This window comes from Lipophrys pholis (assembly GCF_963383615.2).
Source record: "Lipophrys pholis genome assembly, chromosome: 22".
Taxonomy (NCBI): Eukaryota; Metazoa; Chordata; class Actinopteri; order Blenniiformes; family Blenniidae; genus Lipophrys; species Lipophrys pholis.
The window spans coordinates 10092604-10117930 of record NC_137644.1 but is presented as its reverse complement, the minus strand read 5'-3'; the positions used below and the strand labels follow the sequence as shown (position 1 = coordinate 10117930).

At 43.9% G+C, this 25327-nt stretch overlaps 1 protein-coding gene across 3 annotated transcripts in view; it reads right to left on the bottom strand.

Annotated features, from left to right (window-relative positions):
* Positions 1-25327, bottom strand: part of flncb (filamin C, gamma b (actin binding protein 280)) — a gene marked incomplete at its 5' end in the record, with an annotated part of 40445 nt that overhangs the window by 8471 nt on the left and 6647 nt on the right. For 2 of the 3 annotated variants that reach the window (XM_080492216.1, XM_080492214.1), the window contains 32 exons: positions 63-162; positions 928-1011; positions 1921-2168; positions 2331-2354; positions 2437-2626; positions 4048-4204; positions 4276-4399; positions 4773-4940; positions 5022-5182; positions 5347-5509; positions 7307-7480; positions 7844-8441; positions 8964-9226; positions 10080-10197; positions 10480-10649; positions 10862-10952; positions 11040-11200; positions 11359-11482; positions 11818-11961; positions 12039-12152; positions 12858-13051; positions 13921-14057; positions 14239-14365; positions 14639-14776; positions 16925-17053; positions 18114-18314; positions 18877-19039; positions 19794-19871; positions 20090-20208; positions 20549-20699; positions 20795-20892; positions 21086-21334. In XM_080492216.1, coding sequence (XP_080348342.1) covers positions 63-162; positions 928-1011; positions 1921-2168; positions 2331-2354; positions 2437-2626; positions 4048-4204; positions 4276-4399; positions 4773-4940; positions 5022-5182; positions 5347-5509; positions 7307-7480; positions 7844-8441; positions 8964-9226; positions 10080-10197; positions 10480-10649; positions 10862-10952; positions 11040-11200; positions 11359-11482; positions 11818-11961; positions 12039-12152; positions 12858-13051; positions 13921-14057; positions 14239-14365; positions 14639-14776; positions 16925-17053; positions 18114-18314; positions 18877-19039; positions 19794-19871; positions 20090-20208; positions 20549-20699; positions 20795-20892; positions 21086-21334 — 5160 coding nt within the window. The remainder of the gene's footprint in view (positions 1-62; positions 163-927; positions 1012-1920; positions 2169-2330; positions 2355-2436; positions 2627-4047; positions 4205-4275; positions 4400-4772; positions 4941-5021; positions 5183-5346; positions 5510-7306; positions 7481-7843; positions 8442-8963; positions 9227-10079; positions 10198-10479; positions 10650-10861; positions 10953-11039; positions 11201-11358; positions 11483-11817; positions 11962-12038; positions 12153-12857; positions 13052-13920; positions 14058-14238; positions 14366-14638; positions 14777-16924; positions 17054-18113; positions 18315-18876; positions 19040-19793; positions 19872-20089; positions 20209-20548; positions 20700-20794; positions 20893-21085; positions 21335-25327) is intronic. The other variant, XM_080492215.1, reaches the window with a different exon arrangement.

The following is a 25327-nucleotide window of genomic DNA, read 5'->3' as shown; positions in this document are numbered from 1 at the left end:
GTGTGTGTGTGTGTGTGTGTGTGTGTGTGTGTGTGTGTGTGTGTGTGTGTGTGTGTGCTGACCTGTGATCTCTCCTTTCTGCACCATGAAGGGAATCACCAGACTGAACGGACGCAGCAGCGGCTCTAAACCGTCCACAGAACCTCCCGACTCCTCTGTGGCCTGAACCAGAGGGAGGAGCGTTAGTGACATCAGAGGAGGAGGAGGAGGTGGAGGTGGAGGAGGAGGATGAGGAGGAGGAGGATGAACAAGAGGAGGAGGAGGCGGAGGAAGAGGAACAGTAGGAGGAGGAAAAGGGGCAATCATTAAAGTGGTCAGGACACAAACCAGGTCAATTTCAAAAGGTTTTATTTTTATTTAATAAATGGAATTAATAAAGCATAAATAAAAACATAAAAATTAAAAATCAATTGATGGAATAAACCATAACAAATATTGAATTGAATAAAATTAAAATTAAAATGAATGAATACAAATATTGAGTCATATGAATAAATATCATAAATAATCAAAATACACAAAAAAAAGAAACAACATCTTTAAAATGCAAAAAGTCAATGAACCAAATGTGAAAAGTTACGGTGAAATATTACATCATAAAAATATTTAGGCACTAGGCAGACAGTGAATAAGTAAGTAATTAATACATGAATGAAAGTGAATCAAATATAAATTCAATTAAAAAGGGATAAACATGAAAGAGTTAAAGACAGAAAACCCAGTGAGATGTTTGATTGGAGGTTGATGAGTCGCCTGCAGCAGAACAAACATGCACCAACATGCTGAGAAGAGCAATCCATAGTCATCTAATCTGGGTTATCATCGACCGAGCAACAGCACCAGTCACACAGAGGCAGGGTAGGGGTGGGGGGGTGGGGGTGGGTGGTGGGGGTGGGGGTGGGGGGGTAGAGGAGGTGACTCTGGTACCCAGGGGGGGGAGAAACCCACAAATGGTGATAACGACCGACGCTTCTCACACGACTCCTCGATTAGTGCGACGCTCTCACTCGCCTGACGGGACAAGGTGCAACGTTAGGAACACACACACACACACACACACACACACACACACACACACACACACACACACACACACACACACACACACACACACACACACACACACACACACACACATATTAATTGACAAACAAAACACAAGTTAAACCAAAAAGACAAACAAAATTAAATCAGATCAAAAACAAACACAAGGTAACAGAACAAAGAGAAACCAACGCATCCCAACCAGGCCATGCATCCATTCAACCACATCCAAATTAACCAAACCCTAGTCAACACAAATCCAAGCAAACAGTCCAAATATACCATGTCAAGTCAATACAGCTAACCAGACCAGTCCAAACCAGCCCAACTAAACCTAAATAGATGTCTAAGTGGTAACGTAAACTATTTCCAACAAACCCAAACCAGCTTTCCAGGCGACATCAACTCATCCTGATGAACACAAACCAACCAACCAACCAACCAACCAACCAACCAACCAACCAACCAACCAACCAACCAACCAACCTCATTGAAAAAATGAACCCGGACTAACAAGATCAAACAAAACCAAATCAAACCCAACAATTCAACCAGCCCATTTAAGTCTAACCCAACTTAAACCACCCAACAAATCCAGGGATCAGCCCAAACCAATGAACCTAAACACATCCAATAAATATCAGTTCTCCTACCCAAGGCCAAAGCCGATATATCCAGGTCAGAACCAACCACATCCAATTACCAAAATTAAGTCCAACCAATCAGATTCAACCTAAAAAACCCACATCAAACTAACCGAAGCTAATCCAAACTAACCAGCAGACCAATTAATTCAAGCAAACCAGAAAAATCTGATTCATCCAAGAAAAGCAAACCACCACTTAAATCAACCCAATAAAAGCGCCGGTGACTCACCACCACGTGGAAGGGGCTGTTGGGGATATTTTCTCCTCCGAACCGGATGGTGATGACGTACTTGCCGGGTTCTGGAGCCGTGTAGTAAATATCGAATGTGCCGTCGGCGTTCTCCACCACGTCCACGTCAAGCTCCGCACCGTCCGGCGTCGACACCTTACACGTCACTTTACCTTTACCGGCGGCCTTGGCATCCACAGTGATGACGGTCTCCTCTCCGATCTGGATGGTTGGGCCGATGCCTGAACCTGACAGGACAGATGTTGTGATGTTGTATGTGAGACATACTGTAAGAGAGACGAGGCTCGGAGAGGCTGATTGGTTGTTTCCTGGTCACATGTTTATGACCTTAGATTATAAAAGTTGCTTGTTCACATGATACAGATCCAAGTATCCGTTCTGTGACTCACCCAGTCCGTGACCTCCGATAGACACTGTGGGAAAAAAATAGAATTTAGTGAGACACGTCCTCTCGCAACAATTAGTGGACTTACAGATGAGTGGGCGGAGCCTGACCTGTGACCAGACACTTGCTGGCGTCCCCAGTGGGCAGCGCGTGAATGCGATATGGCGAGTACGGGATCTCGTCTCCACCGTACTTGATGGTGATGGTGTAGCGTCCGGTCATGTCGGGGACGTACGACACGGTGTATGTCCCGTCTCTGTTGTCCCGGATGTTCGCCTTCTTTGGTTTTCCCTCCGGATCCTGGAGACACACGGACCACACTTTAATTTTCTTTAAATGGACGACGAGCCACCCCTGACCATCCGCCGTCAACCCGAACAGACGGATAAATCAAACCTGAACTCACAAGATCACATTTTTTTCTAAGGACACATCAACTTTCATGCCTTTTTATGTTTGAATATTTGATTTCATTGTCGGAAAGAGAAAAAAAATTATTAATTTCAAACAGAATCCAATATAATGTTGAATTAGGACCTTATGTTACTAATCATCTGAAATAAATCTAACAATTTAACATAATGAATGTAATTTGTGGCATTGGACTGTGGCAGCTCAACGCTCCGAACTTGTGTGAATAATTTCCTTCCTTCCTTCCTTCCTTCCTTCCTTCCTTCCTTCCTTCCTTCCTTCCTTCCTTCCTTCCTTCCTTCCTTCCTTCCTTCCTTCCTTCCGATTTTGGAAGGAATTGTTTGAATGAAATAAGAAGAAAAGTATAAAACAGAGTAAATGCATAAAGATTCCCATTGTACCCAATGTCATATAGAATAATGTCACCAGTACAACAGCTGGACGAGGTAAATTAGAGACTTAAAATCTTAAATCTCTGGATGGATGGCGGCTGATGGTGTAAAGAGCAGTGGAGTCGTCACTTCACAAGGGATCTACTTCTACTCACTGCAGCCGAGGGCGGACGGATGAGGTTTAGTTCAGGACTGAAACATGAGTCTGTTAGGTCAATACGACAACACCAAATGGAGTGAGTCCACATGGGGACCAAAAGGGAAGGGGCAGCAAATTCCTAAATGTACTGATGGATTCAAGTACAGCAAGTAAATATATTTAGAGAACTTCTGATTTTGGTTGATGTGTCTATGTATTTTCTGCAAGATTCTTCGTAACCATTGAGTTAACAGAGGAGGAAATATCCAGAAGTTGTTTCAATCAATAGTGGAGATAATGGGGCTGTTAAGAGGGGTGGTAATGGGGCATAAGGGGTACGTATTGGGGCTGAGATGTTCCAGGATTGAAAGTTGGAGTAATGGAGGTACTGGGCAGAAAGAGCATAAAATAACTGGACTCAGATCGAGGGTAACAAGGCTGAACTACAGCGGGGTAAAAGCAGATGTGATGAACACGAGATGAAATGGTGTGGGGGGGTCGAGGGGAGGGTATGGGGGGGCCGGCGGCCTTACACAGCCTCTCCTCAGAATACTGAAGGGGATGGTTTTCTTTACTATGTGAGTCTCCCACACCCTCCTACCCCAGTCCTCCACAAAGAGGGAGGCCTCCCTCCTGCAGCCGTCAGGACCCTGCGGGGAGGAGCAGAGGAGGTGCAGAGGAGCAGAGAGGAGGAGTGAAACCCCTGGCGGACCGGTTTCTGCCCATGGGCCTTATGTTTGACAGCCTGAGCCGGACAGCAGCGGGTCTGATGGACTCACCAGGATCTGGACGGTCAGGAGTCCTTCTCCAGCGTCTCGGGCGTCGATGGTGAACTCCACCGGAAGACTGGCAGGAACCCCGGACGCATTCAGACCAGGACCGCTGGCCCGCACTTTGGAGGCATCGTGAGCCGGTAAGGTCCGGATCTTAAAGGGGCTGAGATGGGGCAGAGGTCAGGGGTCAGGCAGGGGGTAGGCAGAGGGTCAGAGGTCGTCGGCAGCACTGACCTGTGAGGAACCTCCTGGTCGGCGTACTTGACGCAGATGGTGTATGGGCCGTCGCTGGCGGGTGTGTAGTTCACCGTGTGAGTGGCGTCTCCGTTATCGAGCACGCTGACCGGCTCCAGGACGCCTGAACACAAACCGTACATCAACAACCTGATAAAACCAGTGAGATTAAACAGACTGTGAAAAAAAACCCATCACTATTTTCTATACCGACAAAGATTCATATAGAAATGCTTGTTCAAAAAAGTTGTTTTTAAGATGATTTAAAAGTGACCAAGTACTGGATGCTTCTGATATTTTCAGTGGCTCTGAGCAGTCTCTCAAAACGCAACATAAGCTTGAGGGTAGAAAAAGTCTGGAGGGTTAGAAGCAGCATTTCAGGATAAAAATATATGTTTGAAGGTTAGTTTTAGTTTGAGGGTAAAAAGGTGCTATTAGTGGTAGAAAGCTGATATGGATGCACCTGCAGACACACCTGGGGGTTCTGGTGGTCCTACCTGAGGGTCCGTAGATCTGGACCTCCAGCGAGGCCACGCCGGCCTTGCTGCAGTCCACTGTGAAGGTCTGAGGGACGTGAGCACGAACCCCGCTGCCCAGACCGGGACCCGAACACCGGACCTGACTGGGGTCCACCAGCTCTCGCACCGGGACACGGAACGGGCTCCCTGTAACGAGGAAAGAGGGTGGAGTAAGTCGGAGTGCACCGAGGGGTTTTCGGGGGGGGGGGCGATTGTTTTCTGTCTCACTCGGGATGGGCCGTCCCCCAAACGTGATGTTGACGTCGTACTCTCCAGGAGTGAAGGGGATGTACTCCACGCTGCAGCTGCCATCTTTGTTGTCCTTGCATGACATCTTGGCCTCCGACGGACCCTCGATGGCAAGGCCCAGACCGCCGGTGCCGGCACCCCTGGGAACCAGAGAAGAGGGTCAGACGTCAGGTACGACTGAAGCTAACACCGACACACTGAACGCCATGTTCAGGCCCTCTGGTGGCTGTTATAAGAACTACAGGAACAATGAAGAAAATGAGGTGGCGAATATAAAAGAGCAGGACTCGGACTTTGGCCTTACTTGGTCTCCACAGTGAAGCGATTGGACTTGTTCACCAGTCCTTCCTCCAGACCCGGACCGAAGGCTCGGACTCGAGTCGGGTCGCAGCCTTCGGTCACCGACACCCTGAACGGACTCTTTGGTACCGACACTTCGTCCAGGAGAACCTCGATGACGTGGAGACCTGCAGAGACACAGACTCAGTGTCAGTGTGAGAGCAGCTGCTGCACATTAGGACGCGATAACAGATATGAGTCGCAGCTACATTACTAGTTACTTCAAATAAAAGTAACAAGATACTTTGAGGAATAAACGTTAACACTGAAGCTAACAGGGGGCTCAGTCAGTGATTCAGAATTTTGGCCCATTGGGTGACAAACTACCACACAAAGTAGTCAGATATCAAACTTTTCATTTCATTTTCAGTTTATTGTAAATTTACGAACAAAAATGTGTGAAATGATAAGATGACAACAATCTAAAATCCAGTTGCTAATACTTATTTGTGTGTGTGTGTGTGTGTGTGTGTGTGTGCGCATGTAATTGCATTCAGTTCAAAGTCCAAGTGAGTATTTCTGTCCCATGATGCACTGCAGCCTGTCACACATCAGTATCAGTGGAAAACCATCTGATCTGCTGTGTGCAGACTGCAGCTATTTATACAACACACACACACACACACACACACACACACACACACACACACACACACACACACACACACACACACACACACACACACACACACACACACACAGTAAGTCACACTACAGCTTCCAGGTTATTTTTATGATTTCAACCCACAAACAGAAACTACTCAGCAATCAGAAGGAAGAGCAGAGGTCACTCCTGGCAACCAGTCTGAAACTGGTTTAAAACCAGTTCGAAACAAGGTATAAAATTTTAAATTCCAAAACCAAGTTTAAAAGTCCAATACCCCCCAAAAAATTGTAAGGACACATTTGAGTCTATTGTAAAATCAACTGAATCCAGGACTGAAACCAATTCAAAAACATGCCTAAAACCAGGTTAAAGTCAGGCCCAAAACCAACCTAAAACCAGTTTCAAACCAGGTCTGAAACCAGTCTGAAACAAATTCAGAAACATGTCTAAAACCAGGTTAAAATGAGGTCTCAGCAGTTCAACATCAGGTCTAAAACCTGGCTTTAACCTGGTTTTTGAATTGATTTCAGTCCTGGGTTTAGACTGGTGTCAAACATGTTAAATCCAGGTATAAAACCAGTTTAAAACCAGGCCAGAAATCAGTCTAAACCCATGTCTGACACCAGTCTAAACCCAGGACTGAAATCAATTCAAAAACCAGGTTAAAGCCAAGTCTAAAACCAGTTTAAAACCAGATATAAAAGCCGATTAAAATCAGGTCCAAACTCAAGTCTGAAACCATTTTAAAATCAGGTGTAAAACCAATCTAAAACCAGATTAAAACCAGATCTGAAACCAGTTTAAAATCTGATCTAAAACCAGTCAAAACCCAGTTTTGAAAATTAGGTTTGAAACTACATCTGACACACAAAAAACTGCCGGGAGAAATTGTAAAACCAGCATGGAAGCAGCAGTTCAGAGCCAAGTTGAGCCTCCTAAAACCACGTGCGAAACCAAAAAGTCAATCTGAACCAGCCTGTGTCTCAGTGTGTCTCAGGACCTGTCTCTACCTTTTCTTTTTACACTGTTTGTGTTTTTTCTTCAAACTTTAGCTTCACGGGCACAAACTGTACATCCAAACTCAGGTTTTTTTCCATCAGCACGACGCAGAAGTGATTTATTTTTGGATAAACCACAATAACGTGGGATTCGATTGGCTGGATTCATGATATATTAAGCCCTTTCCCCCCTGTATCACCATAGCAACCAGCAACAGCAGCTGATTGGTTGATTCGAGAGACGTTTTGTCTCTTCTGATGTTTTTAAGTCTGTCTTCAGTGCTTTTTGGATATTTTGTGTCTCTCGGCGTCCCGCTCACCGTCTTCGTACGGCGTGTAGCCGACTCTGTAGGTGCCGTCCTCCAGGTCGGTGATGTAGGCGTCGGTGTTGGCGCCCGATGGGTTGGAGATGCTCGCGCTGACGTGGCTGCCGCCGCTCTTAAAGTGAGCGCGAGCGTCAACCATGAAGTGAGTAGTGACTTCTCTCAGGATGCCTGAAGGAGGAACAGGGAAACATCAGTTAACCAAAATGAAAAAAAATGATACATGACACAACCACAGAACGACGCCAAACGACCAGAAAGAGATAAAACCTAAAAAAAAAAATGCAAATATCTGAAAAAAGACAGTTATGTGACGATAATGAAAATATTATTAAAAAAACTCAAAACTGTGTTCTGGTTTGTTACATACTTTTGTGGTCATTTTGTATCTCTTTGGGTTGTCTTGTCTGTTCCTGGTCAGTGTCCATGTCTGTGGTTTTGGTTGGTTTTGTGTTTTCGTCATGAGCAGGTTCACATGTTCGGTGTCTGTAAATGTCGCTGAAGCGTCAGCAGTGTCCCCGGGAGGGCGCTCACCTCGGGGCTCCACTCCGGGGCCGTAGACCTTCACCCCGCTGGTGTCCACGGCCGGGTCGACATGCAGGCGCGCGGGGAACTTGGGCACGGCGTGGCCGCCGTACTTGATGGTGATGGTGTACATGCCGTGGCTCTGCGGGATGTAGGTGATGGAGTACGTCCCGTCCTCGTTGTTCTGGACGTGGACTTCGGCTTTGGCGCCGGAGTCGGAGACGATCTCGATGGTGAGCTCGGCCTCGCCGGCTTTGGAGCAGTCCACGGTGAAGGCGCCGGCCTCGTGGACCTTCCCCCGCTCCAGGCCCGGCCCGCTGGCCGTCACCTTGCTGGGATCGAACACGGACTGGACCTGGGCTTTGAACGGCGACCCGGGGATGTGCTGGTCGGCGAACAGGATGTTGATGGCGTACTCTCCGGGTTCAGTGGGCAGGTAGGACACGGAGCAGGAGCCGTCTCCGTTGTCCTGGCACTCGATCTTGGCCTCGCAGGGACCCTCCACCGTCAGACCCAGACCGCCGGTACCGGCTCCCTTCGTGTCGATGGCGAAGGGGGCCGGCTTACCCACCACACCGCCCTGAAGACCTGGACCGTAGGCTCGCACCTGGAGGGACGGGAGATGTAGGAAGCACATGAGGATGAAGTGGTGAGGAATATCTTTACGGTCTTGGTTTTTCTGCATGATAACAGAAGCATTGAAGCCTCAACTGACACGATGGTTCGAGTTACAGTTTTGTAGGCTTCGCCATCCGTTTCCCTGCTTGTTTTCTCTTTCTGATCAGTTTGGACTTTGGTTTGATTGCCGAAACGTCGATTGTTTTTGGTAAATTGTCAAGAAAGATGTCGTTCTCGTTGACGTCTCCGTGTAGATTTTTTTTCAAACTCAAACCTTCGGAACTAGAAAAATTTGCTATTGATAGAAAAAGCTTCAAAAATATTCGAAAATGGCTTCAAACTGGACAAAGGCCCCATTTACATGAGAACAGCTAAAAGAAATGGTTTCCTTGGGAGTACGACAACTTTTTCTGGAAATGAATGAAACATTTTTATCAGACTGAAACAGTTTTGTGGAATTGATAAAAGCTTTTATTATCTGACTGAACAGGAGTAAAATAAAAGTCTTCACCTTTGAGGGGTCGGGGGGCATCACGGCCTCCACGGTGAACGGACTTCCAGGGACGGGGTTTCCATCGTAGGCGACGTCCACGCGGTACGACCCCTCCTCCGGGGGGATGTACTTCACCGTGTGAACCTCGTTGGCTGCTCCGGACTCCCGCTTGCAGGGGATCGGCCGTCGGGAAGGCGAAGTGATCTTCACGTCCAGGTTTCCCTGACCGCCGGCGCCGAGCGTGCTGATCGTGAACTCCTGATCCTTCCCGACCTCCACGGCTGGGAATCGAGCACAGATAGAAAAGCTCAGAAATGACTTTAAATGTCTGTTTTAATTTTTCAAATGTTTTGGTTTAACAGGAAGTTGAATCACTCTTAACATTTGTCATGTTTCCTACAATGTGTCCTCTTTTGATAGATTTGATAAAACAATTTTTACAAATAGAAATTTGTCATCGGCGTAAGTGAAGCCTTTCACATTTTGAAACAAAGCTAATTTTGTTTGATTAAAATCCAGCAGATTCATCAGCTGCTTCGATAAGACTCTCTGTGCTCATTAGTAATCTCATTTCCACACACTCAGTGAAGTGTTGTCAACCACATGAACACTGCTATTTTTATTTACTTTCTGATTGCAATCGAAACACAATTTCCTTAAATCTAACTTTAAAAATTTTTTTTTTTTTTTTGGTGTTTCTGTTGCTTTATATTCAGATAAATATATATATATATATATATATATATATATATATATATATATATATATATATATATATATATATATCCAGAGTTAGTTTCTGTTTAGTTTAAATCTTATGAACACTTATTTTGAGCCACACACTGAATGTTATTAGAGCCTCTGGAGGCTGAAGTCAGCGCCACCTTCTGGCTGAACATGGTGCACTTCTACCTCATTGATATCGGACTGATTAAACATGTTAAATCTGTTGCAATTTTCTTTCAAACAAATTAAACACGTGTGTTAACTGAAACAGGATTTTGTTAAATAAAAAGTTTCTATTTTTTACTAGAATCAATCAGAGGCTGTTGTCAAATTACGTTTGAACTTGTTTACATTTTTTCTTGTGTTTCCTCACAGATAAACAGCTGAAACATCTTGGTGTGGACTCACTGCTGTTCAGGCCCTGAACTTTGACCTGGTTCAGGTCCAGTGGGGGGGCCACGATGATGTTGAAGGGGCTCCTGGGGATGGGGTCTCCTCCGTGACTCACCATGATGGACAAGCTGCCCTGAGACACACACACACACACACACACACACACACACACACACACACACACACACACACACACACACACACACACACACACACACACAAACTCAGGTCTATCAGTGGATTTAGCTGTCATGTCATGAATCAGTAAATGTAATCGTTGTGTTTCCTCCTGCACGGTGGTGTATCAGTAAATGTGGTTGTCATGTTAAAAGCTGCACAGCGGTGTATTGGTAAAATTAGTCATTGAGTTACCTGCTCTACTGTAGTGTCACAGTGGATTTTGTCATCATGTTACCTGCTGCACGGTGGTGTAGCGCACGGTGTAGGAGTAGTTGTGGTTGTCGATGATCTCAAAGTCTCTGACGGCGTCCCCTTTGGTGGCTGCGGTGAACTGCACCTCCGGTTTGGCTTTACCGGCTCCTTTGGTGAAGATGGTGAAGTGAGTGGGTTTGCCCACCTCCACACCTGCACAGTAAACAACACAATGCAATTTTATTCATAAAACACCAATAACAACAGTCATTTGAAACTATTGCACAAAATGAAAAACTCCCTGTAAAGAGGGAGAAACCTGCAGAACCAGACTCAGATGTGTTGTTTTGCATTGTTTTGTCTTTTTGTGTATTGTTGTATGGTTATTTGAATTGTGTTGTGTTCTTTTCTGTGTCTCATCTCACCGGTCCTGCTCAGTCCAGGTCCCTCTGCTCGGACCTTCGCTGCATCGTGTGAAGGGTCCACCTTTATTCTGAAGGGGCTGATGGGGATCTCCTGTATGTTTTTCACAATAAGAGCTGGTTAGGCATCTCGTTGAGCAGATCTGGCTCTGATTGGCTGCTCACCGGCGGGCCGTCTCACCTGGTCGGCGAACAGCACCATGATGGTGTACTGACCCGGACCTGGAGGCGTGTACTTCACCGTGAACGTGTCGTTGTCGTTCTTGATGATGTCAAAGTCGATGTCGGCCTCGGCCGGTCCGACCACGCCGGGGGCGCACTTTATGCCGATGCTGACATCACCTGACAGGCGAAGGCCCGCCCACACAGACAATCAACAAAACAAGATAATAATCTAGATAAGATAAAATTGATATTTGCAGGCTGACATCTATCAACGATTAACAGAAACATTATTGTCATGTGCCTAGATTGGACAACTATAAACCACTGTCTCTCACCCTGTCCAGCCTCGCTGCAGTCCACCGTGAAGTACGTGGGCTCATTGGCCTTCAGCCCCGTCTTCTCCACACCTGGACCGTAAACCTTCACATTCTCCGGGTGGCTTCCCTCGCCGATGGTCACCTGACCCAGCACACAGATTCCACACCCACAAAATTACCACTACAAATGTATTCAAACCTGCACAAAACAATATGTTTACAAATGTGCTTAGTAAGCTTGCAGATGGTCCAGTAACTGTGGGTGGGTGGGTGGGTGGGTGGGGTGGGGTTATTGAGAAATTGATGTAAAAGTTCTGTGATTATATTGTTTATTGGTTGTATTTGAAAATAAAAAGACATTGTTCAAAAAAAAAAAAAACCTGCACAAAGGTGCTTTTTATTCTTTGTCATATCTCTGACATAAAAATGACCTTGATGACTTAAATGTGTAGCTGAACATGTGTGGAATGTTTTTACCCTGAAGGGGCTGTGGGGCACGTTGACTTCGCCCCAGGTGATGATGATGGTGTGTTTGATGGGTTTGGTGGGAATGTAAACACAGAAGAAGGTGCTGTCTCCATTATCTGTGATCTGGATGTCGATGGGGAAACCTTCTGCGTCCTGAGAGCAAGAAAATAAAGAAACGTCACCCAGGATGAATAAAATAGAGGTACGTTTGAATGTGGCAGACGTCTCACCTGAGCGTAGAGTTTCAGCTCTCCTCGGCCGGCTCCGTGAGTGTCGATGGTGAAATCTGCCGGTTTGTTGACGATGCAGCCGAGAGGCTCCAAACCGGGACCGAAACACTTCACCTGCAACGGGTTCAGGAAGATGCTCTATAATCTCATCTCGTCTTCAAAGAAACACATTTCTGAACTAATCAAAATAAGACAACTGAGATTAACTACAAACATGGAGACAGCTTTTAGAAAGGGAAGGTAACTGCTAATGCTAAGCATGCGAATGCTAATCACACCTACTAATGCTACTCGCAGTGCGACATTTTCAGGATTATTGCTGCTCCTCCTTTGGTAAACAGGAGTTTAGATAAACTGTAGTGAAGCCTGGGAAAAGGCTAATGCTAAAGCTAACAGTGAACCGGACTGAGGTCCACTGCTGTTGAGGTTGCTAATGCTAATGTTTACTACTATGGCGATAGCTAAATGCTAATGCTACTTACAGTGGGACTGAGTTCAGGATTATTATACTCTCCTTGAGTCAGGGGAAGTTTAGTGAAAATGTAACCGAAAGGAACAAGGCTTCAGCTGTCAGTGAAGCTGATATCATGGTGATAAGTGACAGAATACGTCAGAAAAACAACAAAAAACTAGTACAGATTTATTGGAAATCAGAAAATTTTGTTCCATATTATAGATTTAGCTGAACACCTTCTAATCGGTTGCGTTTTGACTTTAAAAATCTGTGTTTTTCGACATTTTTGTGTGTTTTTCAACATTTTTGTCTGGTCTAACTCTCAGTATGCGAGTTCATGTTTTATAGGAGTTTCTGGTCCTGACCTGCTCTGGGAAGACGTCATTAGCGGCGGGGAGGATGTGAGCCATGAAGGGACTGTCCTTGATGTCCTCGTCATCACAGATGACATGCACAGCGTAGTCGCCGGGTTCGGTCGGCCAGTACCGAACGTCGCACGAGCCGTCACCTTTGTCGTCACACTCAATCTTGGCCTGAGACGGACCCTCGATGGAGAAACCTGTAGCACAAGAAAAAAAATAACCCGAGAGTTTTTATGGAAGGTGAAGAAAGCTTTTGTGACTTTTTCAGGTAAATCGAATTGTGACTTTAGGGGATTGGTATTCAATAAAATCAATTTTAATGTGTCAAACTCAAGAAAATCACACTTTTTTCAGGGTTTATAATCAAAATGTTATTGAGTTTTTTACATACATATTAAAAACTAACACCCAACAATTAAATTATTTTATTTTCACAATATTATCCTGTTATGATATTTTTTTTTTTTGTACCACATTTGATCAGAGATTCAATTTCAGGCTCACATGTCTTCACTGAAATATCTTCAGGACTTCTGAATGAAATCTAATAACGGAGGAACTTTTTGTTTCTTTTTCAGGGAGTTTAAGTCAGTGACAACTTAAAAAAAAAAACATTGATTCATGACATTTATGACTTCATATCTACAGGCTAATGTACTTTTTTTTAAATATATATCAAACTAATCCTCAAGGCTCAGTATTGGGTCTCGAAAGTTTAAACAATAAAATGTTTCCATGTACAATTCTATGCTGACAATGTGATTCTAACAATATGTGAAAGAGATTAAACAAAAAAATATTTTGTGGTATTTCTGTTTTAACTCTTCATTTCGGCAGCTGAAAGAAAAGTTGCCAAGTATTCTGCATCAATTCAACTGAAAACAGGTAAATGTAGATTACTTAGATTATTGTGTTTTTGCTTGTAAATTACTTCATATTATGCTGCAAGACTTTCACTATTGATTATTAATGTAAGTCCATCTTACTCCTAAATGTCGAGTTATTGACTGTTTCATTCTCCTTCATCTGTTTCTGATTGCGATCTTGTCCGGTTTTCACCACATACCCAGAGTTCCCACTTCGGTGCCGATGGCTTCCACCACAAAGTCGGCGCTCTTGCCCACCATGCCGGTCTCCAGACCCGGACCCCAGGCCCTCACCTTCTGAGGCCCCGCCTCCTCACTCACCTGGACCTCAAAGGGACTAAAAACAGCAGAGGGTTTGGCATTTATTCCCCCATAAAAAAACTTGAAATGATTGGAAATATAAGTATTTGGAGTTCCTCAGGGTTCAATTCTGGGTCCTCTAAAATTCTGTTTGTGGCAAAATCTGTCATATCACACTGAAATGACTAATATAAATATTAAATTTGTATGGTTCTGACCTGCGAGGAATGGTGTGACCTCCCCATGTGATGTTTACGATGTATTTTCCCGTCACGATGGGGTAATAATTACACTCATACAGGCCGTTATCCATCTCAAGCACCTTCACTGGCTCCTCCAGGCCCTCTGCAATGACAAAAGAATTGAATTTACATTAGCAACTAAAACCAGCAAATGGAAGGTTTTGTACGAAGTTAAACTTTGACAACTGGAAAATATTTTGAGAAATACTTTTTTCCCATTCAAAACTACTGACATTACTGAAGTTAACAAATTAACTGGTTAATTTAAGAATGGAACCTCATCATGGAAAATCTCTTCTCTTTCCAGGTTACAATAAGACAGAGTGCTTCAGTTTCCTGCTGCCTGATGGTGTGTGGAGAGTGTTGGGCGTCTTACTCGGTCCCTTCACAGAGACTTTAAGCTCTCCACTGCCGGCTCCTTTGGTGTAAACTTTAAAATCTGCCACCTCCTTCACTCTCAGGCCTTTGGGCTGCAGACCGCGGCCCGACGCCCGGCAGGCGTTCGGGTTGCTTGCTGAAAACAAATCAGAAAAACAAAGGGCCTCAGGATGAAATAAACACTGAAGGTCTTTTGGAACTAAATCAAATCGTCTGGTTGTTACTGGCTGATCTCTGTATGTTACAGTGAACGGCTGGAATCTGTCCTACATCAGCACATTGAGCAAAATGCATATAAATACAGAATGAGTGAGATATCTGCTTGAAAGATGTTGGAAAAAGATATAGTTTACTATGTAAATGGCTGACTTTAACTTATAAATGACAATTGTAATGTTTGTCGATATGCAGACGACCCAATTTTATATGGTTGATCTTAAGTTAAAAGCTCTTAGGAGTCACGGCCTAACTAATCATTTTTAAATATATAAATATAGATGACGATGCCCATTGCGGGCCAACGAAACATCTTAAACAAGTTCACATAATCACCATATTATTCCTTTGTGCGGACAAACACAATCCAATTAAACACAACAAAACAAACATTTTTACTCTGCACCTTCTAATTTTGTCGATTATGTAACAAACTAAAAAACACAATTATCGCACACACACACACACACACACACACACACACACACACACACACACACACACACACACACACACACACACACACACAGAGTGTGTGTTAGTCAGCTGATCAGAAGCAGTTGGTTGAGGCTGAAAAGAGAAAAGCAGCAGAGATTTAGAATTTAGAGTTCGAGCGTCTTCAGACCTTCGGAGGAAACTCGGCAGCTTACGGGTGAAATGACGACTGAGAGCAGGAGAGTTTGAAATGTCACATAAATTCCAGCATGAAAATGAAAGGTGAGGTGGAGGAAGAGGAGTTACTGAAGATGGCCAGGCAGAGGAGGATTTCTGTGTTATCACTCTGAAAGTTTCAGTTGTTTTTAAAGGTCTTGTTATGCTCGGTTATTTGGGTTTAAAGTTATATTCAGTGCAAAATAGTATATGTTGAAAAAAAAAATTATTTGTTTTGACACCACTTTTTTTTTAAAAAATGAGTTTTTTTGTGTTTGCAGACATGCTTGGATTTGATTTACTAAATAAAGTTGAACTTAACAGACTCAGGAGGCCCCCTCTGGGTAATAAGAAAGTGTCATATTTTATCATTAGTTTTACCAACACATTACAAAAAAAACTAAACACAATTCAAGCATATTTTATTATGTTTTTAATTAATATTTATCAATTCGGGTTCTTTAGTGTATTTGAAAAAAATATATAAAATGTTTTTTTTGATGATTTTGGTCTAAACTGTTTGTCAGGTCAGTAAGCTGATAAGGTAACTCCCACATTACTTCTTGTTTTTTCCAAACTCACTGAGGAGTTTCTGAAAACAGGAGTAATGGTGTTACAACACTCACATGGAACATGTGAGCGTCTGATCACTGAACCGGGAGGACAGGTTCAAGTCTGGAGAATTTAAAATAACTGTCTTTTAAAGCAATGATTTACAACCAATGGGAGCAAATTCAATGTATTTAGTCTTGATAAAAATCTGTTAAAAAAGCTGAAGTCACTGAACTGAAAAGCAACGGATCATTTTGTTGTTTATCTTTGATCTCCGAGATAATCTGGACCATTTTCAAGTTAAACTGCTATAGATTTAATCTACTGGGAGGCATGTAGTGAGCTACTTTATTTTTAGTTCTGTTCATTTATTTTTCAGAATTCACCAACACATGTCACTAACAGTCTCTCCCTTCCAGTCTGAGCTCTCTCTCTCTCTCTCTCTCTCTCTCTCTCTCTCTCTCTCTCTCTCTCTCTCTCTCTCTCTCTCTCTCCACCTTTTCTCATTTCTCTAACCAGAACGGCAGAAATTACTGTGAAATTCTAGTAAACAATGTCATATTCAAACTGCACCATGGTTTAATTCAATGAATTGAAAAGTTCCTATTTTTTGCGGGTAACCCTGACACTGGATCTTTGATTTTCTACTTTAGAATCCGTCCAGAGAGGGCCGTACGCCTCGTCCACGCTGCCTCAGAAGTTTAGAGAGAGATGAAGCTGCTCGGGAGGAAGCCGGCACATGCTGTGAAGCTGGGGGACCCCGTCCAGGTGGACTGAGGCAAGAGGGGATGTTTTGAGGAGGGAAGAAGGACCAGGCGAGCACAGACAGGCAGGCTCCAGCCACCCCGACCCGGCCTGTACTAACTTGGTCGTCTGGGTTTGGGAGGAGTCGGAGGAGGAGGGGCGGCTCTTCGGGTCCTGTCTGAGGGCGGAGTGTGAACGGACTGAGGTACAGTCTGCACCGGAGACCCGGCTGGAGGGGCGCCCTGCAAAGCTGAAGGAGGGAACAACAGTGGTCATATGTTTCTGTCCACAAACGCCTCCAGACCAGCAGGGGGCAGAGCTGTGAAACCAGCCGGCAGTGATGGGAGAAGACGGTCACGTCCCATCTTAGAGAAACACAACTGAGTGGAAAAGTGTTGGAGTCAAAGTCGTAGATGGAAACAGGTCAAGCAAAATCTGATGAGGAGGTTCAACAATAAGCTGTTGAAAACTTTTGTCAAAATCATTCGCACAAAGTATCCATTCTGTACCAAGACTATTTCAAACTCTCGTCTCCAGTCAAAGGATCACGAGTTCTGAGTCAAGTCGACCTCAAGTTCAAAAAAGAAAAACCCTCAGATTGAAAAGAAACAAGTTCAAATTGAAGAGCCCCAGATCTAAATCCAAGCTAAAAGAAACAAGTTCAGTGACGAACGAGCCCTCGAACATCCATGTACATTGGAACGTGGTGCATGGTGAGGTTTGGTGTACGCCAGAGTGCAAAGCCAATAATTTTACTTTCTTTTTTCCAAGACTGTAGGTGGCGCTGTAGAGCCATTTTGCCTGAAGCCTATAAAATATGTAAATTTCCAAGTCCAGATAGAGGAGCCCCAGCTCCAGGATCAAATTGGTCAATAAAGAAGATTAATCTAAATTCTACAGAATAATCCGGCCAGATGAGGTTCAGGTGGAAAGTCAAAAACAAGCTGGTGGGTTTATGAGTTCAGGTCGAGGTCGGATCGGAGGTACCAGACACGAGTCCTAGATATCTGAGACTCAAATCAAAATTATTTCTAAGTGAGTTATGATTTGACGTCCTCAAACCAGATCCAGTCCTGCTGGTCCAGACCGGACTCCACATGTAGACCACCTCTCAACCAGCCTCAAGACCTGCTGACCCCTCTGAGGCTGGACCAGACCTGGACCCGGAGTTCAGGGTTCACACAGTTTTAGTTCTTTAATGGGTCAGTGGAGGTCAAAGGTTAACCAGACTCTGATGAGGAGTCAGTGTTGATGGAGACAAGACAGAGACATTCAAGTTCAGCAGAAACACTGTGGCGAGTTGGACTCACCCTCAGAGATGTGGACGGTGAAAGGGCTTCTGGGAATCTGCTGCCCGGCAAAGGTCACGTAGACCACGTGCGCCCCCTCCAGGACGGGAACGTAAGTGCACCGAAACACGCTGTCACCTTTGTTCTCCAGGACGATCTCCACCGTGTCGCGGCGTCCATTCGAGTCCACAATGACGACGCCCACGTCCCCGGCTCCAGCCCCTGGTGGTCAGACAGAGAAGAGCAGGAACTTAAAGAGATTTCACAACTTTAAATATGATCTCAAATAAACAGGTCACTCTTTTCTTTCCTCATACGTGAAGATGAAAGATAGTGAAAGATCAAAGTTAGACAAGAAACAACAAAAATCCCAAAGAACATTTTCAGTCCGCAGACAAACTACATTCATATTTATGAATATATGCATAAAATAGGAAGATAAAAGTAAAAATGCATGAAAAAAATGGTAATTTTATCAAAAAAGAAACGTCATATTCAAAGAAGGGTAAAGCATGAATGAAGGAAATGAAAAATAATTGTTTTAAAAAAGAAATCCAGGGTGTGAACTCCCTAGAGGACAGAGCTCGGTCCAGCAGGTGGTGTGGTGAGTAATTCTGCCTCTTTTCCTGCATTCAGTCCAACAATAAAAGAAGACTTTGACCACAAATTCCTCCTCAGAGAATCGCTGCTTCCAAACAGTATGCAGACTTTTCCATTGTCGTTTTTTGGTTTGTTTTTTTTCCCCCCAACTTTAATTACTTTCAGAGTTTTATTTTGAAGTTACCTGCGATATAAATATCGAAGTATGTTGGCTTGTTGGCCACATTGCCAGTGGGCTGCAGTCCCGGCCCGCGGGCCTGAACCCGGCTGGAGTCTCCCATGGCTTTGGAAACGTTGACCATGAAGGGGCTTCTGTCGATGTCCTGGCCGGCAAACAGCACCTTCACCTGGTGGAGGAAACATTAGACATTCAAATGACATTCAAAATGATAATCCTCTAAAGACAAATAAGATAAAATAAGCCTTTAAAAGTTGATTTTCTATTCCTTAAATGACAGAATGAACTCGACACCTTCGAGCGAAGGAAAAAGATTCAAGAAATAAGCCTGACAAACCAAAGCTATTTGAACCTTTTAAGCAGGTCAAACACATTTAAACACACAACATTTTTAAAGATCCAAACATGACAAACATATACGAATCAGTTTTGAAAAAAAAAAAAAAAGAAATTGATGGATGAAAAGTTTACTGCGTAAATCATAAAAAGAGCCTCGTAAAAAATCTATTTGAAAGTAACTCAACAAATAAACAAACAAATAAATAAATACCAAATGTTGGATTTTTTCAGCTGTAATCATATTACATCATAAATAGTATTAAAAAAAAAAAAAAACCTAACAAAAGCAGGATTACAACAAGGGAACTAAAACATTGAAGAATAGAAAAATTAATTAAACGAAATGTTTTTTTTTTAATTATCCAAAATATGAATTTAGTCAAAATCAAATAATTCTAAAAAAAATAGAGTTTGATTAGGGATAATTAAAATTTTGTTTAAAAAAAAACCTAATTAAATTAATTAAAAACCAAAGTATAATTAGATTTACATATAAAATTAACAAAAACATGTGATTCTAAAACACGTTTTAAAAGAGATGTTTGAAAATCCTGAATAAATGAAGTAAATAATGAAGTTGTCACCTTATGAAGACCCTCCACTTTGGGCAGGTAGACCACCGAGTAGGTTCGGTTCTTGTCGTTGTTTGGAATCACTCGAGCCTGAAAAGAGAAATAAATGTAAAACTAATAATGACCGTAGACGATCAAGACCATAAATGAAGTGAGTGAAACAAAGTTCGAAGTATTCAGTAAACTTCAGTGAAACATCTGCCAATTGTTTGGTACATCTGAGACGTTCACGGAACAACGCAAACTGTAGGTTCTTTCCGTGATGCGTTCAGGGTCTACCCGTCGTCTAAATGAAAAGGAAACGGTACCTCCTCCATGTGTCCCTCTGGGTCCTCCACGTAGACCAGGACCTCCCCGAGTCCGGCCTCCACCGTCTCCACCAGGAACTCCGCCGGCTTCAGGACCACGTTACCTCGGGGCTCGATTCCTGACGGACACACGCTTTTAAAAGCCTTCCGTGTTCGGGACCATCGGAGTACCGCTATTTACATGTCTAGAGGAAATGTTGCCTCACAAAGAAACACTCAATGTTTTGTGAGTGAACCTGATTCATCTCCTTTATATTTACTGGTCATTCAAAGGAATATAATGATTAAACATTCCCTTTATAATTTCAGAACCATATTTTTCAGTGTAACAACAACCAATGTCTGAAATATTGAGCTTGTTTCTTCTGTCGTTTCTGAAATTTGGAGGTTTTATTAAAAACTGTGTCATCTGCAAAGAATGGAATGCTGCAGACTCCGGTCCTGTTGGGGTCCCCTCACCTGGTCCGTAGGCTTTGGCCCTCTTCGGGTGCAGCGTCTTGGCCCTCAGCGGGGCGCCGGGCTTCAGCTTTGATTTGGGGAACTGAGACAGGTACGTCATGACCGAGTGCTCGTCCACGTTGGGGTCGACGATCTCCTCCGGGGCGATCACCTGGAGGCAGCACGAGGAAACACCGTGGGGAGGATTGAACTACCGTGTGTTATTGTGTCTGCGCGGGCGGGAGAAACGGCCGAGCCTCCACTGACCTGCGGCACTCCCAGCCAGTCGTCGGCCTGCTGCATGGCTTCCCGGGCGTTCTCCACCGGCTGACTCGGGTCCCAGGTCTCCCAGTCTGGGCACAGACCTGAAGGCAGCGCAGGGACAGGAGGCGGAGCTTATGTCAACCTCACATTCTGGAGGACTGTTTACATTATAGCGTTGCTCAGACTTTTTTTTTTCAACTCCCAGTATGTTTGAACAGGTTTGTAAATAAATAGAGGACATATATTTCTATCAGTCTGTGGGTTCCTGAGGGATCCAGGAGGTCCGGGACGTACCGGGGGCGCAGTTGTCCACCAGTGCGCCGAGTGCCTTGCCGTCCCTCCAGTCGCGGTGGAAGTTGGTGATGGGGAGCTGGGGCACCTTGTTCTGGATCCAGCCCAGCAGGCGCTGCTTGGGCGTCAGCTTCTTGGCGTCTTCGTCGTCTTCGTCCTCCCACATGGGCATGGAGATGGAGTAATGGAGGATCAAGGTCCAGATCAGACCCAGGATCAGCTTCAGGTTCCCGTCCACGATGGCTTTGGAGTCTGCGGGAGCCAGAGCACAGTCAGATTCAAGGATTCCATGTTCAAGTTCAAATTTAATTCATTCAACAGCGAATTATACAATTTTACATTGATGGAGGGTTGTTGGCATCCATGGGCAGATTGGGGGGCAGATTGAGGGAAAGTTGGGGGGCAGTTGGGGGGCAGATTGGGGGGCAGATTGGGAGGCAGTTTCTGGTGTCATGTGAAGCTCCTCTAAAGGTGGAGGTCAAATCTGGACTCAGAGTTTCCATCGTGGAACCAGACGTTAGCCCGCTCAGGAAGCAGCTGTGAGTCCAGAGATTAGACGGAGCTGCTCCTCCGAACAGGAAGCCTGCCGCTCGGAGCGACGCTCTAATCTTTCCCCTAGAAACAGGAGCCTCTTCCCTCCATCTGCCCCTCCCAGGTTAAAGCAACATGTCTTCAGGACAGATTTAATCTGCTTTTTCTCGGCTTGACTGAAATTTTTAAAGATTTGATGAGTTTATCCTTCATATTAAACGTTAAAACAGCAACAGAACCACTTCAGGAAGACTGAGGCTTAAACTTGCTGCCACGATAACTACCACTGAGCTAACATCCAGATTGTAGAGCATCTTCCTCCTACTAACACCCAGATTATAGAGCATCTTCCTTCTATCAACATCCAGATTATAGAGCATCTTCCTTCTACTGGCATCCAGATTATAGAGCATCTTCCTCCACTAACATCCAGTTTATAGAGCATCTTCCTCCTCTAACATCTAGATTATAAATCATCTTCCTCCACTAACATCCAGATTATAGAGCATCTTCCTCCACTAACATCTAGATTATAAATCATCTCCCTCCACTAACATCCAGATTATAGAGCATCTTCCTTCTATTAACATCCAGATTATAAATCATCTTCCTTCACTAACATCTAGATTATAGAGCATCTTCCTCCAATAACATCTAGATTATAAATCATCTTCCTCCCACTAACATCCAGATTATAGAGCATCTTCCTCCACTAACATCCAGATTATAGAGCATCTTCCTCCACTAACATCTAGATTATAGAGCATCTTTCTCCTACTAACTAATGTAACTTCATCGAAACTGAATGAGTCAATCAATCATGACCCACACAGAGCTGACAGCTCAGCCAAAGATGATCCCGACACTACAATAATAGAAATACGCCATTACCATGTAACTATTTACTTTTAATCTGAAAGTGCTAATCCTAGTTCTTGCTAAAAAGAGTAACTGTAAGCGACATTCCGATTTCCACGAACTCCAGAACCTTTGACCGTTCCGCTTCAGTCTGACAGAAAACAGTGGAGATGTTTTCCTATCTGATCTCTGCAGCTCAACAACAAGCCGCCTGTCCGCACGCGGCTCACGCCACGCTCGCCACCGTCTCCCACGGTTACCAGACACAAACACGCTGCCGGGGAACAATGGAGTCCTGATCGGACGGCCGAGGAGAAGGAAACACCTCCGGCGAGGAAGGAGCCAGCAATGTGACATTTACAGTAGAGGAGGCAGCGACTTGGTAAAGTGCCTGAGTAAATAACAGTTATGTGTCTTTGTTATTGTAGTGTTGACATCATCATTAGCTGAGCCGTCAGCTCTGTGCGGGTCAGCTCTATAATCTGGATTATCGGAAGTTTGCCCATGATCAACGTACAAATACATTTCTAGAAAATAATAAATTCATTGAGCCCATTAAGACTTAAGGGAAAACATATGAGCTACTTGTTATAATCATTGATAGTGGTAGTATTAGTGTATTATACAATCGATTGACAATTAATAATATTTCATAAAGCTACATAATTATTGAATATCACCGCAAAGTGATCTGAAAAGTCTCATCCAACACGTCAGAATGTTTTCAGCCTCTCAGGAGATGAAAAGAAGGAAAAACTGAGACAAATTAAACATTTTTACAGTTTTTAATGAAGTTGAAATCCTGTGAGGTCAAACTATGAACACATTTGCTTTAGAGGAAAGAAATTAAACTGTGATACATTCAGCCTCTCAGAGTCCAACATCTATTCATTCATTCATTCATTCATTCATTCATTCATTCATTCATTCATTCAGCAGAGGTGAGAATCAGACTGCACGTTTCCTGCTGACTCAGCAGGTGGACGGCAGCTGTGGGAGGGAGCGAAAACACACACACACACACACACACACACACACACACACACACACACACACACACACACACACACACACACACACACACACACACACACACACACACACACACACACACACACACACACACACACACACACCTGTGAGCTATAAGCAGTCTGCAGTTGTTCTCGGGCTCTCAGTCGCGTCTCCGTCGTTTCACACGATGCTAAATAACTTTAAACCGATAATAAACTTCAAACTAGCAGTGAGCTAAAATTAAAAAATACCCCAAAAAACAGATATAAACTGAATTTTAATCAAACCAAAATCAAACTCAATCTGAAAGAACTTTGAGCATTAACCGAATGTGCCGTCTAACGAGAAAATATCGCTTTAAACTTGAATTATTAATTAGAATTCAAACAGTTCAAATTAGCTCGAGGCTAACCAAAGCAAATCTAACTTTATCCGAACAAAGCTCACGTTGAAGTCGGGTAACATGTGGATGTCACATTATAGCTGAATCACATGAAAGTCTGTGTGTGACCGTCTGTGTAGGTGGAGGTGCTACGAACCGTCCCGCAGAGGACGCGCCCGACACAAACACCCGGAGAAACAAACCCCCGACGAGAAAAAGCAAAAATTCTAATGTTAGCGCCGGTAGTATTTCTGAATCTGACTCACTTTTCTACAAGTATTTTTACTTGTTAACGTCGTCCCAGAGCAGTGAGAGTTATGTTAAAGTAGAAGTGATTATATTAAGAACTGCAAAGATCTCAAACTCCACCAAAAGTGTCATGTAAAAGGTGAAATTCGACCTAATATGAGTTGCTCTAATTAATGTAAAATAACCCCCCACAATGCTCAGAATTCCTCTCTGGAATCAGAGATCGGTTGGCTTTTGGAGCCCTTGAGCGCCCCCACATCCCCGGCCGCGAGGGCTTTGGACCTTCGGGTCTGGCTACTGATGACCTGAAATTTCACCCTCGAAGTTTGGTATGTTTGCTTCAGCACCCCCCCCACCTCTCCCCACCCACCTCCATTACCAAATACACATCCGACAACAAAAACACACCTGAAACAGACAAACAGACAAACATATCCGACATTCAAAAATCACACCCTGCAGAAAATAACTAAACCAAACATGCCCAACAAAAACAAAACAAAAAAAAAAAAACACACTCGACACAAAAAACATACCTGACAATAGAAACACACACGACACAAATAATACATTTGGCACAAATAAATACACCAAACACAAACAAACCCGAAACTGTAAAAAAAAACACCTCAAAGTACAAAGCAATCAGCCTGTGAGAGCGAAAGCCATGAAAACTGAACCACAGGACACACACACACACACACACGTTACCATGGTAACACAGTATTTGTCCCACAAATGTTCACAAAGTGAAAAAAAAAAGTGAAAATGTGGCGACCTCTGATCAGGAAGACGTCAATTTGAGCTGCGAGTTTGTAACAGCTGCAGCCTCACAACTGTGACGACAGCTGACACACACACACACACACACACACACACACACACACACACACACACACACACACACACACACACACACACACACACACACACACACACACACACACAGTCATGTGGTCTCAGGCTGAGTGGAAGTGAAGTGATTCTTTGTTTTGAACTGTACTGAAGAGGCTGCAGTGTGACAGTCAGCAGATATTTCTCTCTCTGACAAACACACACACACACACACACACACACACACACACACACACACACACACACACACACACACACACACACACACACACACACACAGTTAATATAAAACGTTTCACAATTATCATCATTTTTCTTGAAACACATTTGTTACTTTCTTGTTTCTGAAGGACAGA